Source organism: Nuphar pumila, chromosome 13 (genome assembly GCF_984573655.1).
Source record: "Nuphar pumila chromosome 13, dmNupPumi1.hap1.1, whole genome shotgun sequence".
Lineage (NCBI taxonomy): Eukaryota > Viridiplantae > Streptophyta > Magnoliopsida > Nymphaeales > Nymphaeaceae > Nuphar > Nuphar pumila.
In genome coordinates, this window is record NC_143261.1 from 8561267 (window position 1) to 8574550 (window position 13284).

Consider the following 13284-nt stretch of genomic DNA (forward strand, 5'->3'; position numbering starts at 1 on the left):
CTACACAGGCGAAGTTTAACTAACAAAATAAATATCATGAGAAATATCAGGACGAGTAATAGAGAGATAAGACAAAGCTCCAATCATTTGTCTATATGGAGTTGGATTCTTTAGAGGTTTTCGATCATCTTTCTTCATTTTTGCATTTATGACCTCTGGAGTATCAACTCATTTTTCATCTGAGAGTCCTGATCATTTTAAGATTTCTACTGCGACAAAAAATAACACGAGTTGAGTAAGCCACTTCTATTTCAAGAAAATATCGTAAAAAACCAAGAATTGTCATATCAAAAGTTATCTTTGAGCACATCTTTGACATTATTAATTCCCTGCTCATCACCTCCTGTGATAATCATATCATTAACGTAAAGAAGTAATATTACCATTCCTGCATTAAAAGACTTGACAAACAATGCAATATCAGTATAATAAGATTTAAAGTGAAGTTGTGTCATCACACTACTGAACCGATCATACCAAGCCTTTGGGGCTTGTTTTAAACTATACAATGCTTTTCGTAATCGATTTTTTTTTTTCATGTGCTAAACTTAAACCTGGTAGATGATCCATGTAAACTTTCTCATTGAGATTATCATTCAAAAAAATATTTTTTTACATCCATTTGAAAGATTGACCATTTTTTAATTGATGCTATAAAAACAAGGGTTCTAACAGTGGTCATTCGAGTGACTAGAGTAAATGTCTCATCATAGTCTATCCCATATTCTTGAGTGCATCCTTTGGCTACTAACTTAGCTTTATATCGTTTTAATGTCCCATCACTTTTAGTTTTTATCTTATAAACCCATCTACATTCTATAGTTTTCATTTCTTTAGGTAAAGTTTAAATTTCTCAAGTTTTTGTCTTTTCTAAAGCTTCTAATTCATCATTCATTGCCTTAATTCATTCTTGATGATTTTTAGTATCACGGTAAGATGTTGGTTCTACATATGAGTGTATAGCTATTAGACAAGGTCTATACCTAGGTTCAAAAGAATCATATGATCCGAATCTACTAGGAGCCTTTGAAATTCTCATGGATTTTCTAACCCTAGGAGAATCTATATCTTGATTTTGGGAATCTATATCTTGATTTTGAGAATATCTTTTTAAAACACATGGTGGATGGTCTTCGGTATGTCAAATATAGGTTTGAATTTCATTATGAAATAGGTCTATACCATCAAGACCCTTATTCACTTTTTCATGTGCATCATGAGTGTCCTCGTTGTTACTCTCATGCACATCATGAATGCTATCACATCTTTCATGTTTATTGACAAGGTCAAAAATAAATGAATAGTCACAATGCTCTTGGATTTTCTCTTTACCAAACCCATTTTTGTTTTCAAGAAAAGTAACATTTCTTAAAACATATAATTTGTTTATTTTAGTGTCATAACATCTATATCTCTTTTGATTTTCGGCATAGCTTAAAAAAACACAAGGAATTGCTTTTGGGGAAAGTTTGTCGTTTTTGTTGGTAATGACAAAACATTTACAACCAAAGACTCTCAACCTTTTATAATCAGGAGAAGTTTTAAATAATTTTTCAATAGGAGAAATGTTTTCAATGTTTTTTTGAAGGCATTCTATTTGTCAAATAAACCGTCGTAAGAGCGGCTTCGGCCCAAAACATTTTTGGAACATTTCTTGATATAAGAAGTGTTTTAGTGGTCTCAACAATATGTTTATGCTTCCTTTCGACTAGTCCATTTTGTTGAGGAGTATGAGGACAAGAATTTTTATGAATAATCCCATGTAAGTTAAGATAATTTTTTAACTCTTTTGACACAAATCCTCATTCGGAATCGGTTGTAAAGATTTTAATATTGGTTCTAAATTGAGTCTTTGTATAGCAATGAAATTTTTTAAAACAATCAAATATTTTGGATTTGTGTTTGAGAAAATATATCAAAGAGTGTTTAATATAATCATCCACAAACACAACATAATAAGATACTCTTCCTTTGGATACAACCGGAGCTGGTCCCATACATCTGAATGTACCAACTCAAATAAATTTTTAGATATAAAATGTCTAGGCCTAAAGGGGTAAAGATTTCATTTTACCAAGGATGCAATTTTCACAAACAAAATCTCTTTCTTTATAGCTTATAAAAAATGGAAACAAATGTAATTTGGACATACTAAGATGTTATAGTCTTTTGTGCTAATTTTCTGTATTTTTCTTTTTTCACAAAATTACAAAAGGTATGTTTTGATAACTCAAGATTGTCCATAACATAGAGATTTCCTCTTCTATGGCCTCGCCCAATCGGCTTTCTGGATTGGAGATCCTGTATTAAACAATCATTAGATGAAAACAAAATTTTACATCCATTATCCGTAATTTGAGAAACGATAAGAGGTTTAAATTCAATTTTGGTAATATAATATTTGGTATAAAGAAAGTTCGTTGTTTTTGAAAACCCCCAAAACTTTTAATTTTTAAAGAAGTTCCATCGACGGTTGAAACATAAGAATTATTTGGGTTAGTATGACATTCGAATAATATAGACTCATTTAGAGTCATATGAAAAGAAGCATCGTCAAGGATTCAAGAAGTTTTACCAGGGTCACCACTTGTGGATACAGCCTCCCCCGAGAAGGAAAAAGCCTGATTTTTGAACATTGGTTGTAGTGCCTTCATGAATTGCTCCAAAGATAATGAGTCAATGTATTTGGAGTCGTCTACACCATTTCTTTCAAAAGATGGTCCCACCAAAACCACCCTTTTATTATGTCTTTGATCTTCTTTCTTTCTTTTGGGGCAAAAAGGCTTGATGTGTCCCGATTCATAGCAATGGTAACATATTATTTTGCCACCCTTCTTGTATTCATGATCACTTCTTTTATCACTTTGATTTCTTCCATAGTCATTGGAATTTCTTCCATTCTCATTATTTTTTTATAAAGTGAGCAGGTTTATAACTCCTTGTGTAAATTTCAGGCTTTAACATAGCAAGCATGAATTCTTCATTCTTTGAAGCAGATGTTTTTTTCAACCTATTTTCCTCTATAGTTAACTTTTCAAGAGTTTCAACTATGGTAGGTGCACCTTCTCTACGAAGAAGGGTGACTTGGTCCCTTTAAATTCAGGTCTAAGCCTATTAACAAATTGATAGAAATACTCTGTTCTAATTTATTTTTTACGGAGTTCTACATCTTGGGAGCAATGCCATTTTGGCTCTAGAAGAGCCAATTCATCCCAAAGAAGAGATATGACATTGTAATATTCCCTAATGCTCGTCTCTCTTTGGGTCATAGTTCTCACTTTATTTTGCACATTTAATATGTGAGCAATATCTTTGAGACTATGCATATTTTTAAGATACTTCCATGCATCACTAGCGAAGTCAAATTTTGCTAAGCTAGATCCCTTGTTGATGTTAACACTATTGATGAGCCATCCAATTATCTTGGAATGACCTATCCTCCACTCTTTTCATTTTTTCTCTTATTCGGTGACGGCCTTGGACATCTCTTCTCCTTAAAGAGCCACTTTCTTTCCATTTTCAATCTTGGTAAGTATAAGCTTACACTTTCTTTCGGTACCATCAACCAAACCCCATAGAACCTTTTGCCATATTTTGTTTTTCACTATGGATGCCCACATCACATAATTAGTATCATTGAGTCGCACGGGAACAGAGACGATCACTTCTCTTTCATTCTCCATGTTTTATAATAATGAGAGAGAGAGAGAGAGAAAGAGAGAGAAATAAAGATAACCAAAGATTTGTTGATGAGTTCTTTGATAGTGCGCTTCCCGATGCAACAATCCCACGAACTAATGCTCCACCAATCTCACAATCCTCCTCTTGGCTTTTCCAAATTAATAACAGCTCAAGTGCACCAAAGCTTTGATACCATGAAATGGAATAACACAAAAGTAAATAAATGTCCCTTATGGACTTACAAGAACACAAACAATAAAAAAGAACACTTGATCAAGCCACACTATCCGCACAAGGGTCAAAACAAATGTTTTTGTATTGAATAGAATACTCTAAAGGCATTAAAATGTACATGGGCTTGAAGCCCTATTTATAAGACATAAGAGGCAAAGGCTGTTGGGCTGCTCCCAATGGTTTGTGACCGTTGGGAGCAACTCCACATCATTACATAAAACAAAAAATAAAAAGAAATAAAGATACACAGTCAGCCTCTAATGGGCTGATGCCTATTACAATGTAAAATGACCAGAATGCCCTTGATGGGTATTTCGGTTTTATATATATATATATATATATATATATATATATGAGAGGGCTAATCTTAACAGGGTCACCCTCTTCTTCTTCTTGCAAAAAACAAAAACGAGAGAGAGAGAGAGAGAGAGAGAGAGAGAGAGAGAGAGAGAGAGAGAGAGAGAGAGAGAGAGTACCTTGGTTGGGTCTGGGTCGTCCTCTTCTTCTTCTTGCAAAAACCGAGAGAGGGAGAGTGTGTGAAAAGGGTGCAGCCGGGAGAGGAGAGAGGGAGAGTATGCAAAAAGGGGGAAAAGGAGGAAATTAGGGCTCCCTTTTTCCCTTTTATATGACCCATGTGGGTCAACAAAAAAACAGGACCGATTTAGGCTTATGCCTAGTCGGTCCCAGCATAGGTGCCACTTAGGCGAGCTAGGCGGTGCCTAGGCGCTAAATTAGGGCCCCACTGCCCAAGCCTAGTCGCCCAGGTGGTGGGGCTTTGCTTAGGTGCCGCTTTTAACAACTAAGCTTCCATATATGCCATTTAATGCCCATAATTCTCATCTTAAGTCACTGATGGCTTAAATATGATATTTGTTTGAATTTTCAAATTAGGAGTTGTTTTGAACCAGAAATCTTCCACCTAGATGTTGAAGGAAATATTCCTTTTTTTTCTTTTTCTCATTCTTCCTTTTTGGTACGTGTATACTGCACTTTATGTTGGGGCAGAATTATGTGTTCACTTTTATCCTTTTTCTCTTTGATACTTTGTTCTTACCAAATTTATCTTTTGGATATCAATCATTCACCTTCATTTTGCAGGTTCAGAAAAATGTGTTTGTGGTATTTTATTCTGGAGAGAGAGCTAAGACTAAAATTCTGAAGATTTGTGAAGCTTTTGGAGCAAATCTCTATCCATTTCCAGAGGAGTGGAACAAGCAAAGGCGGATGATTGAAGAAGTAATTCTTTTTCTATATACTGGATTGCCTCCGAGGATAACAAACATGTTTTAAAACTTGTGGTTCTAGTTGGCTTGGTATTTGTCATTGGCAGTTTTATTGATACTCCATGACTGTATTTATTTTCAATTTTTTTTAAGCTGGTTTTTATGGCTTTATTTTTCTTTAATCATTTTGGGTTGTGTTCACTAATTACTTATGCTAGTGGACCCTGAGACTTTCTCCTTTTCTTTTTATTAGTATCAGATCATATTTTCAGCATTCTATCTTTCATAGTATCAAATCCATTTAATTTAAGTACAATTAACCCTTTTGACATCTCCTGAAGTCTTTAAAATTTTCAAGTGTAGGTGTCAGGAAGGCTTACAGAACTGAAGACCACCATAGATCTTGGACTAAGGCACAGGGACAGTGTTTTGAGCACAATTGCTTACCATTTTGAGCAGTGGAACCTTTTAGTAAGTTTGACAATTGCTACTTATATGGTCAACGTGGTAGTAGAACCTTTTAGATGAAAATGTTTGACACGTCCAGTTTCATCTGGACTTCCCTTCTTGAATGTAGTATATTCTTGGTTTTTCTAAAAAAACAAAGTGTATTCTTGGTGTTCCAGTCATGTTAACTCTATTATTTTTTTCTTCCATCCCTACAGGTTAGAAAGGAGAAAGCTGTTTATCATACTCTAAACATGCTCAGTCTTGATGTTACAAAAAAGTGTCTAGTGGGAGAAGGTTGGAGCCCTGTGTTTGCGAAGAACCAGGCAAGATCTCTATTTATTTACTCTAGTTGAGAACAATGCTACTTCTGCTTTCTAATTTAGAATGCTGTGTGAGTTCTGATCATTGCAGTCATAGTTAAGGTTTTTTACTATTGCTGTTGCGTCTGAAGCAAAAGGCTTGATGTATGCAGATTCAGGATGCACTTCAACGTGCAAGCTTGGACAGTAATTCTCAAGTTGGAACTATTTTCCAGGTTCTGCATACTAGGGAGTCTCCACCTACATATTTCCGGACAAACAAATTTACTGATTCTTTTCAAGAAATTGTTGATGCATATGGGTCAGTTATTAATTTTATGCCTTTGTTATTGCATGCATATATCTGCTTTGATAGCTCTGCTCATGGTAACTCTGTCTTGTCTGTTGTACTTCACTGGGACTAATTTTCCTTAGATCTGACTTACACATATAGATGGTTAAACTGCTCCGAGTGTTAACAGTGGTGCTATGTTTAGTAGAGGGAATGACAGCTACACCCACTTTTCATTCATGTAGTTGTTTCTGTTTCATTACACGGGGGATCTTGGACTGATCTGCTTCTTTTGCTAGAAATGATCTTATGTACACAAAGCCACATTATTTGTTGAACCGGAGAAGAATGGTGGGAAACTCCTTCCTTCGGTCTATTCCAATGAAGGTTCTGGCTGACTGCAGAGTAGTGTATTCCGTTCTTCCTGGAACAAGGTAGGGAGGAGGGGAAATGGACGAGGGTTTTATCAAGAAGAGAGAGGAAAACTATACAGCTTCTTAACAGGGTGAGTGCATATCCGGCCTGTGTCGGAGACTTGTGGTGTGAGAGGTGCATCTTTCTAAACTTCAAGAGGACTCAATGTCTCTAGTGCAATAGAAGTGTCCACCTGAACAACCCAAACCTTCTGGCTGTTCCTTCTTGGACTCGCTCGAACACCGTTCCCCATGATCCAAAGTCTGTGGTTCGTGTATCCATGGTCGGCTCCCAACCAGCATGGGTTCACAAAACTTCTCATACCCCTTCGTGGTCCTGTTCCTGGAGGAGCAAATCTGTTTTGGGACAATACTGGGGGTCCAATATACACCTTGGCCAGATGCAGGATCAACACAAACTACAAGGCAGTAATGGTGAAAAATCACAGCTAGCGCAACAGAATGGACGCCACACTGCTTCGCCGAGTTTTGCGGTTAAATCATCGGAGGGAAAACCCCTTGGAGATATTACCTTGAGTGATACAGGCGTCTATGATTTATTTTCATATATGGAGTTATCACTCACACTTGTTTGTTGGAAGGGATGGATAAATGACTTTAATGTCTCTCAAATAAGGTAACATTTAAAAGCAGGGAGGGGACTCGTAAGATGGGTCTTGGGATATGTGTTGATTTTTCTTAGTTCCAATTGGGGGCAAGAAAGACATCATTTCAACATGAACCATTATAACTTTAGCAGAACTGCAGAAAATAACCAGATTTGGGACATTGGAGTAGAAGGGGTGTTTTTCAAGTAAGAGTTTCCAGAGAGCATGGGCCTCACAAGCTGAATTCAGTATTGCTCTGTAGTCAGCAACACAAGGGACATGGCCCAGATGAACAAAAGGTGCATGGAGGGCATTCATAGTCAAGATCTGATACCAAGTTCTGGTTGAAGAATGGGTTTAGTGCCTCCCTTACACGGTTTTACTTGGTTTCTGAACCTACCAATGAGAAACTGCTAAACCTCCCATGTTTCGGAAAAAAAGGGGTTAGCACCTCACTAGTACATGTATAGTATACAAGATGCACAAAAGAAAACAATTTGTTGCCCATCTGGTGACTTTTTGGCATCTTTTGGTATCTTTATATTTTGGCACGATCAAATGATTCAGAAGCATATGGAAAGAAATGGACTATAATCAATATTCTTAGTGCAATTTTATACTGCAAGGCTAAGGGGAAAAAAGAATGCATGAAATTTAGCAACGGGTGACCCATCATGCAAGAAACGTTAAAGGGAAGAAGCATCATTGGCCTCCTTGATACATTTTAGAACAAATGATAACCTTAAACATTATATCCATCAAATAGCTTAGCAAACTCAAAACTTGGATTGACACGGGGACTTCCGGATGATGTTGTAATGCATGAGTAGTTGCTATTCCTTAGCTAGGTTGCGGAAGAAAAAGCCCTTCTGGTGAATGTTTATTCCCTAGCCTTTGTCTGCAAAATTCTCAATGATATATTATTGTCTTAGAAGCCTAAACCATTAATTGAAATCTTATAGTAGATTTAATGTAATACTAGACTGATCAGGTTTGTGCATGTGAGTATTATAAAAAAAAGGGTTTGTAGTTTGTACATATGACTGGAAAAGAAAAGAATAGTATGAACCTAAGTGAACAAAGTTGTCTGTTCAAAAAGGAATAAAAAAGGATGACTATTGCCCAGGTGATCTTACTGAGAGTTCTGAACAGATTATCTTGCTAAGATCTGGAAGCAATTTCTACTCCTCAGCTTTTACTGGCCTTGCAGATATCGTCCCAAACAAGTCAGCAAGACTGACATGGCAATTTCCCTAGATTTTTTTTCAGGAAGATATGTGTTATGTGTGGTTTTTTTTATCTAAGTTTAAACCTTTAACTAGCATACAATTATCAAACTGCCCTCAGGGTGACAGCACCATTTCTTCTCACAAAAATAGAAGACAGAACCTTTGAAAATGTGTTACTAATAAAATAAAATTGCTTCTACTCTCATCAAACTAAAATTATTACAGTACCTTTTTTACTTTTGCAAATCTTGTTCGACTTTTACCTTTCCCTAAAAAAAGGACCTAGTTTACCCTTTATAAGTAATGGTACAACTTTCATGAGCACCACACTTGGGGTTTGTTTGATAATTAGTCGAGCACCCAGAAAGTAGAAATGGTTTAAACTTAGATAATAGATGGTAAAAGTTCCACTTGCTGGGGCAACCAGTGAATCCTTTGCTTCAACAACGTTTGTCAATTTCTGTGTTTGAGTTCAACTAGGCTAGGGCTTAGTGCCTTGTCTCATGCAGGTCTAGCCTGCTTGGGTGGATTAATTACCAATTGTAGCCTTCAGAATGCTACACAGAGAATGTTTAGTTAGTAAACATAGACCTCAATGAGGAAGGAGTTGAAAGCTAAGCTTTTGCATCTGTATGTTTGTGTTTGTTTAATATATCACCATTATTTTCTGGCATTCTCTATGAGATTATGCAGTCCACTGTTTATGTGATTTTTCCAGCTATTTTGTTTGCTTGGCTTAATGTTCTCATTATTCTCTATTTCATATAAACTATGTCATATGGGTGCGGGTGCGGCGCAATTTGAAAATTTTTGGACACGGGGACTCGGCTATATATATATATATATATATATATATATATATATATATATATATATATATATATATATATATATATATATATATGGGGTCCAGGGGGGGCCGCCCCTAGCGGGGGGTTATAGAGGGGCAGCGCCCCCCTCCCCCCCCCCCCCAAGAAATTTTTGTTTTTTAAATTCTGTAACCCAGAAATTTAAAAAAAAAAATCCAAAAAATGAACCAAAATGACCCTGGGTGCGTTGACCGCACCCAGGGTCGGGTTGACCGAGTCCGAGCCGCACCCGTGTCGGTGCGGGTGCGTCGACCTTGGAGCCGAGTCCGTGTGATATAGCATATAAATAGAGTACTTGACCCACCAATTTGCTAGCTTACCAGTGTGATGGTATCATAATTTTTGGATAAATGAGTAACCAATCACTAGTTATACTACTTCAACTCATGTTGTAAATTTCCTTTTGCAGTGTGGCTAAGTATCAAGAAGCCAATCCTGGTGTATACACTATTATTACTTTCCCATTTTTGTTTGCAATCATGTTTGGTGACTGGGGTCATGGCATATGCTTATTGCTGACAACATTGTATTTCATAGTCAGAGAAAAGAAGCTTGCTACCCAGGTGATCTTTTATCCATGCATGTCTGTGTCTATTCCTCATCATGCGTAAATGAGGATCTGTATTTGTTAAAGCACTGTACATGTCTTGGTTTTCTGTATAATGTGTCGGTTCATGCTATGTTCATATACATCCAATGCTTTTGTGTTTTAGAACTCTTGTTATCATCTGTTTTGAATGTCTTTTGTATATGCGATAATTTTGGTCATAGCATTGACTGCCAACCTAGCTAGAAATCATGGGTGTGAGACTGTGAGCTGTATTGACTCAGTTGGACCGACCTCAAGGATGCATTCAACACAGTTTGTTTATTATGAATTGCACCTTGGGTTGTGTATTTTTTTATGTAAAAACATGGCTTTTTGAGCCATAAAATTTTTATTGTGGACCTTCGAATCTTCAAGGGATTGAAAAACCTAATCACATTGTAATTACATGATCCAAAACCCATTTCCTACTAAATGAATCATTATGCCATAATGGTGCTATGACCACATATATATATATATATATATGGGGATCTGACCCTGCAGATGTGATCTACATGTTTCGTTTAGTAGATAGCAGCCCTTGGATCATGTTTTTCTGACTTGTGTCGAATTTTCTGGGGGTTAAAAAATCCAAGGCCTACAATATGCCAATTTTTTAACCCTCATTTTTTTTTATGAAAATAAAAATGATCCAAGGGTCAAATTCCTACTATTTTGACCATGCTGAACGCATCCATGGAGTCAGATTTGATCAAAACAACTTTCTCCATGAGTTCCAACTAGGGCTGTCAATGGGTTGCGTTTGTATTAGATACTCGACCTGGCCCATTCTTGAATACCCGGGCATGGGCATAAAAAATACTGACCCGAGTATTATTTGGGTTAACCCGAATCCAACCAGAGTAATATGTGGGTTGGTTTTGGGTTATTATTTTTGTTTGATATGCGACCTGATCTGGCTTGGCTCGAGTATCTTATAATGTAATTTTAGCGAACTATGCTTCTTGAATTGTATGGGTTCAGATTTGGTATTTCATTTTCTTGACCTGACAAAACCTGAAACTGCAAGTTGAATCTGACAACTGGATTTATTTGGGCGTTTGGGTATAGCCTGATGGGTTGGATATCTGAGGCGACAAGTTGACCGCCCTAGTTCCAGCACGAGGGCAATAAATGCTTTCCCATATATATATATATATATATATATATATGAGAGAGAGAGAGAGACCTCCACCTCTCTCTCTCTCTCTCTCTGCGTGATTCTCCAAGATCGGAGTGCCCTAGCCCCTAGGCTGTCCGTTCTGTCCGCATTCCTGTCGTAAACATATTATATTAATTAGTTTTTCCCCTTTTCTGGTTATCGTGTTTGGTATATGTATTGCATGTGTGTGAGCACGTGTGCGTGCTCATGCGTGAGTGTGTTTCTGATCAGACTTCAACTCATTGCTGCTGTCCTCAATCTGCAGAAGCTTGGCGACATCATGGAAATGACATTTAGTGGTCGCTATGTTATTCTTATGATGGCAGTTTTCTCCATTTATACGGGATTGGTTTATAACGAGTTCTTCTCTGTTTCATTCAATCTTTTTGGACCCTCTGCATATGAATGCCGTGAACCTTCCTGCAGGTAAAATGAAATCATTAAAACTTTTAGTCATCATTTTTCCTATTTGTCTAATCAAATTCTGATGGAGTCTACTATTTCTCAGTGATGCTTATACTAGTGGCTTGATTAAAGTGCGGAGTGCTTACCCATTTGGTGTGGATCCTGTTTGGCATGGTAGCCGTAGTGAGCTGCCGTTTCTCAACTCATTGAAGATGAAGTTGTCAATCCTTCTTGGGGTAGCACAAATGAATCTGGGTATCGTGTTGAGCTATTTCAATGCCAAGTTCTTTGGGAACAATCTTAATATATGGTACACTACATTAGTTGCTTAATCTTGTGCATGATGCTCGTAAAATTTTGTAGTTATCAGCATGCTTTCTACTTTCATGGTAACGTGCGGTGGATGCAAGGTTGCCTGCATGTTGTGCACTTTTGCATGTGAGCACCAGAACCAATAGGATAAATGTGGTGAAAAATTTAAATAAGGAAAATTTCAATCGATGGTATCAATAAAATAAAACAGAATATAAGATTATTGGGATGAAACAGAATATCCAAGAATTGTTTGTGTACATGTTTTTATGTGAGAAACAAATAGTAGTTACTAAGATCCCTTCATGGAGACAGAAGGGACAAATAATTATATATTTAGTTTTGTGTCTGAAATGGATGTGTTGATGTTTTGGAACACACAAGGATGAATGTATATGCCAACACTAGTCATATCCACAAATGTAAAGCTAATTTTGCACTAGATCACACATAAGATGTCCGGTGATGGTATTTCTTGGATCTTTTCTTGCCATGCAAGAATGGGGTTCGTGTCTTAAGTATTGTTTCATCTTCTTTTCAGAAATCTTCTTTGTTTTTATATTCTTTCTGGGCAATACATCGTTCCTGAGTTTTCTTTGAAACAAATTTCCTCTTTCAATATCCAAAAGAGAGTTGATACTCTTTATTTTGGATTTCTGCACTATTTTTTCTTTTTCTGGTTTTAGTATATTGTTGAACCAAGTTATGATTGCCATGGCAGGTACCAATTTGTTCCACAGATTATATTTCTAAACAGCCTCTTCGGTTACCTTTCTCTTCTAATTATTATTAAATGGTGCACGGGTTCAAAAGCTGATCTGTATCACGTAATGATATACATGTTCCTGAGTCCAACCGATGACCTTGGTGAAAACCAGCTTTTTGCTGGCCAGAAAATGCTCCAGGTAACAGTTCTTGGTTCATACTGAACATTTGATCATCATGGATTATGGAATATTGATTAGTTCTCTCTCTGCCTGGCAGATTGTATTACTATTATTGGCATTGGTTGCAGTCCCATGGATGTTGCTCCCTAAGCCCTTCCTGTTGAAGAAGCAACACGATGAGGTATCTATGCGCTGCAAATTTATATGTTTTCTTCTAAGTGACATACCTTTTCCTCCTTTAAAAGTGACACTGTTATTACAGAGGCACAGAGGACATTCGTATGCCATGATTCATAATTCTGACACCGACTCCTTTGAACCTGATATGGTTCATGATTCTCCTGAGCATGAGTTTGAGTTCAGCGAAGTCTTTGTTCACCAACTCATACACACCATAGAGTTTGTTCTTGGAGCTGTCTCTAACACTGCTTCATATCTTCGATTATGGGCTCTCAGGTACTCCTTAGACTCTTCGCCTTTGAGTTTCTTTGTTTTCACCTAAACTTCTATACTCATTACATGTTTACTTTGCACAGCCTTGCCCACTCAGAATTGTCAACTGTCTTCTACGAGAAGGTTCTGCTTCTTGCATGGGGGTGGGTTATTTGTTGCTTATTTTTCTTAATATTGC

The 13284-nt window shown here is 36.9% G+C and overlaps 1 protein-coding gene across 2 annotated transcripts in view; it reads left to right on the plus strand.

Moving 5' to 3' along the window:
• The window catches only part of LOC149817685 (V-type proton ATPase subunit a2-like), a 72588-nt gene that overhangs the window by 58403 nt on the left and 901 nt on the right, over positions 1 to 13284 (plus strand). For both annotated transcript variants that reach the window (XR_016427443.1, XM_089986042.1), the window contains exons 7-17: positions 5014 to 5151; positions 5502 to 5609; positions 5804 to 5911; positions 6061 to 6209; positions 9708 to 9861; positions 11315 to 11475; positions 11558 to 11764; positions 12488 to 12671; positions 12751 to 12834; positions 12916 to 13109; positions 13190 to 13249. Coding sequence is in view for 1 of the 2 variants with exons in the window: in XM_089986042.1 (XP_089842168.1) it covers positions 5014 to 5151; positions 5502 to 5609; positions 5804 to 5911; positions 6061 to 6209; positions 9708 to 9861; positions 11315 to 11475; positions 11558 to 11764; positions 12488 to 12671; positions 12751 to 12834; positions 12916 to 13109; positions 13190 to 13249 (1547 nt within the window). In the remaining variant the exon portion in view is untranslated. The remainder of the gene's footprint in view (positions 1 to 5013; positions 5152 to 5501; positions 5610 to 5803; positions 5912 to 6060; positions 6210 to 9707; positions 9862 to 11314; positions 11476 to 11557; positions 11765 to 12487; positions 12672 to 12750; positions 12835 to 12915; positions 13110 to 13189; positions 13250 to 13284) is intronic.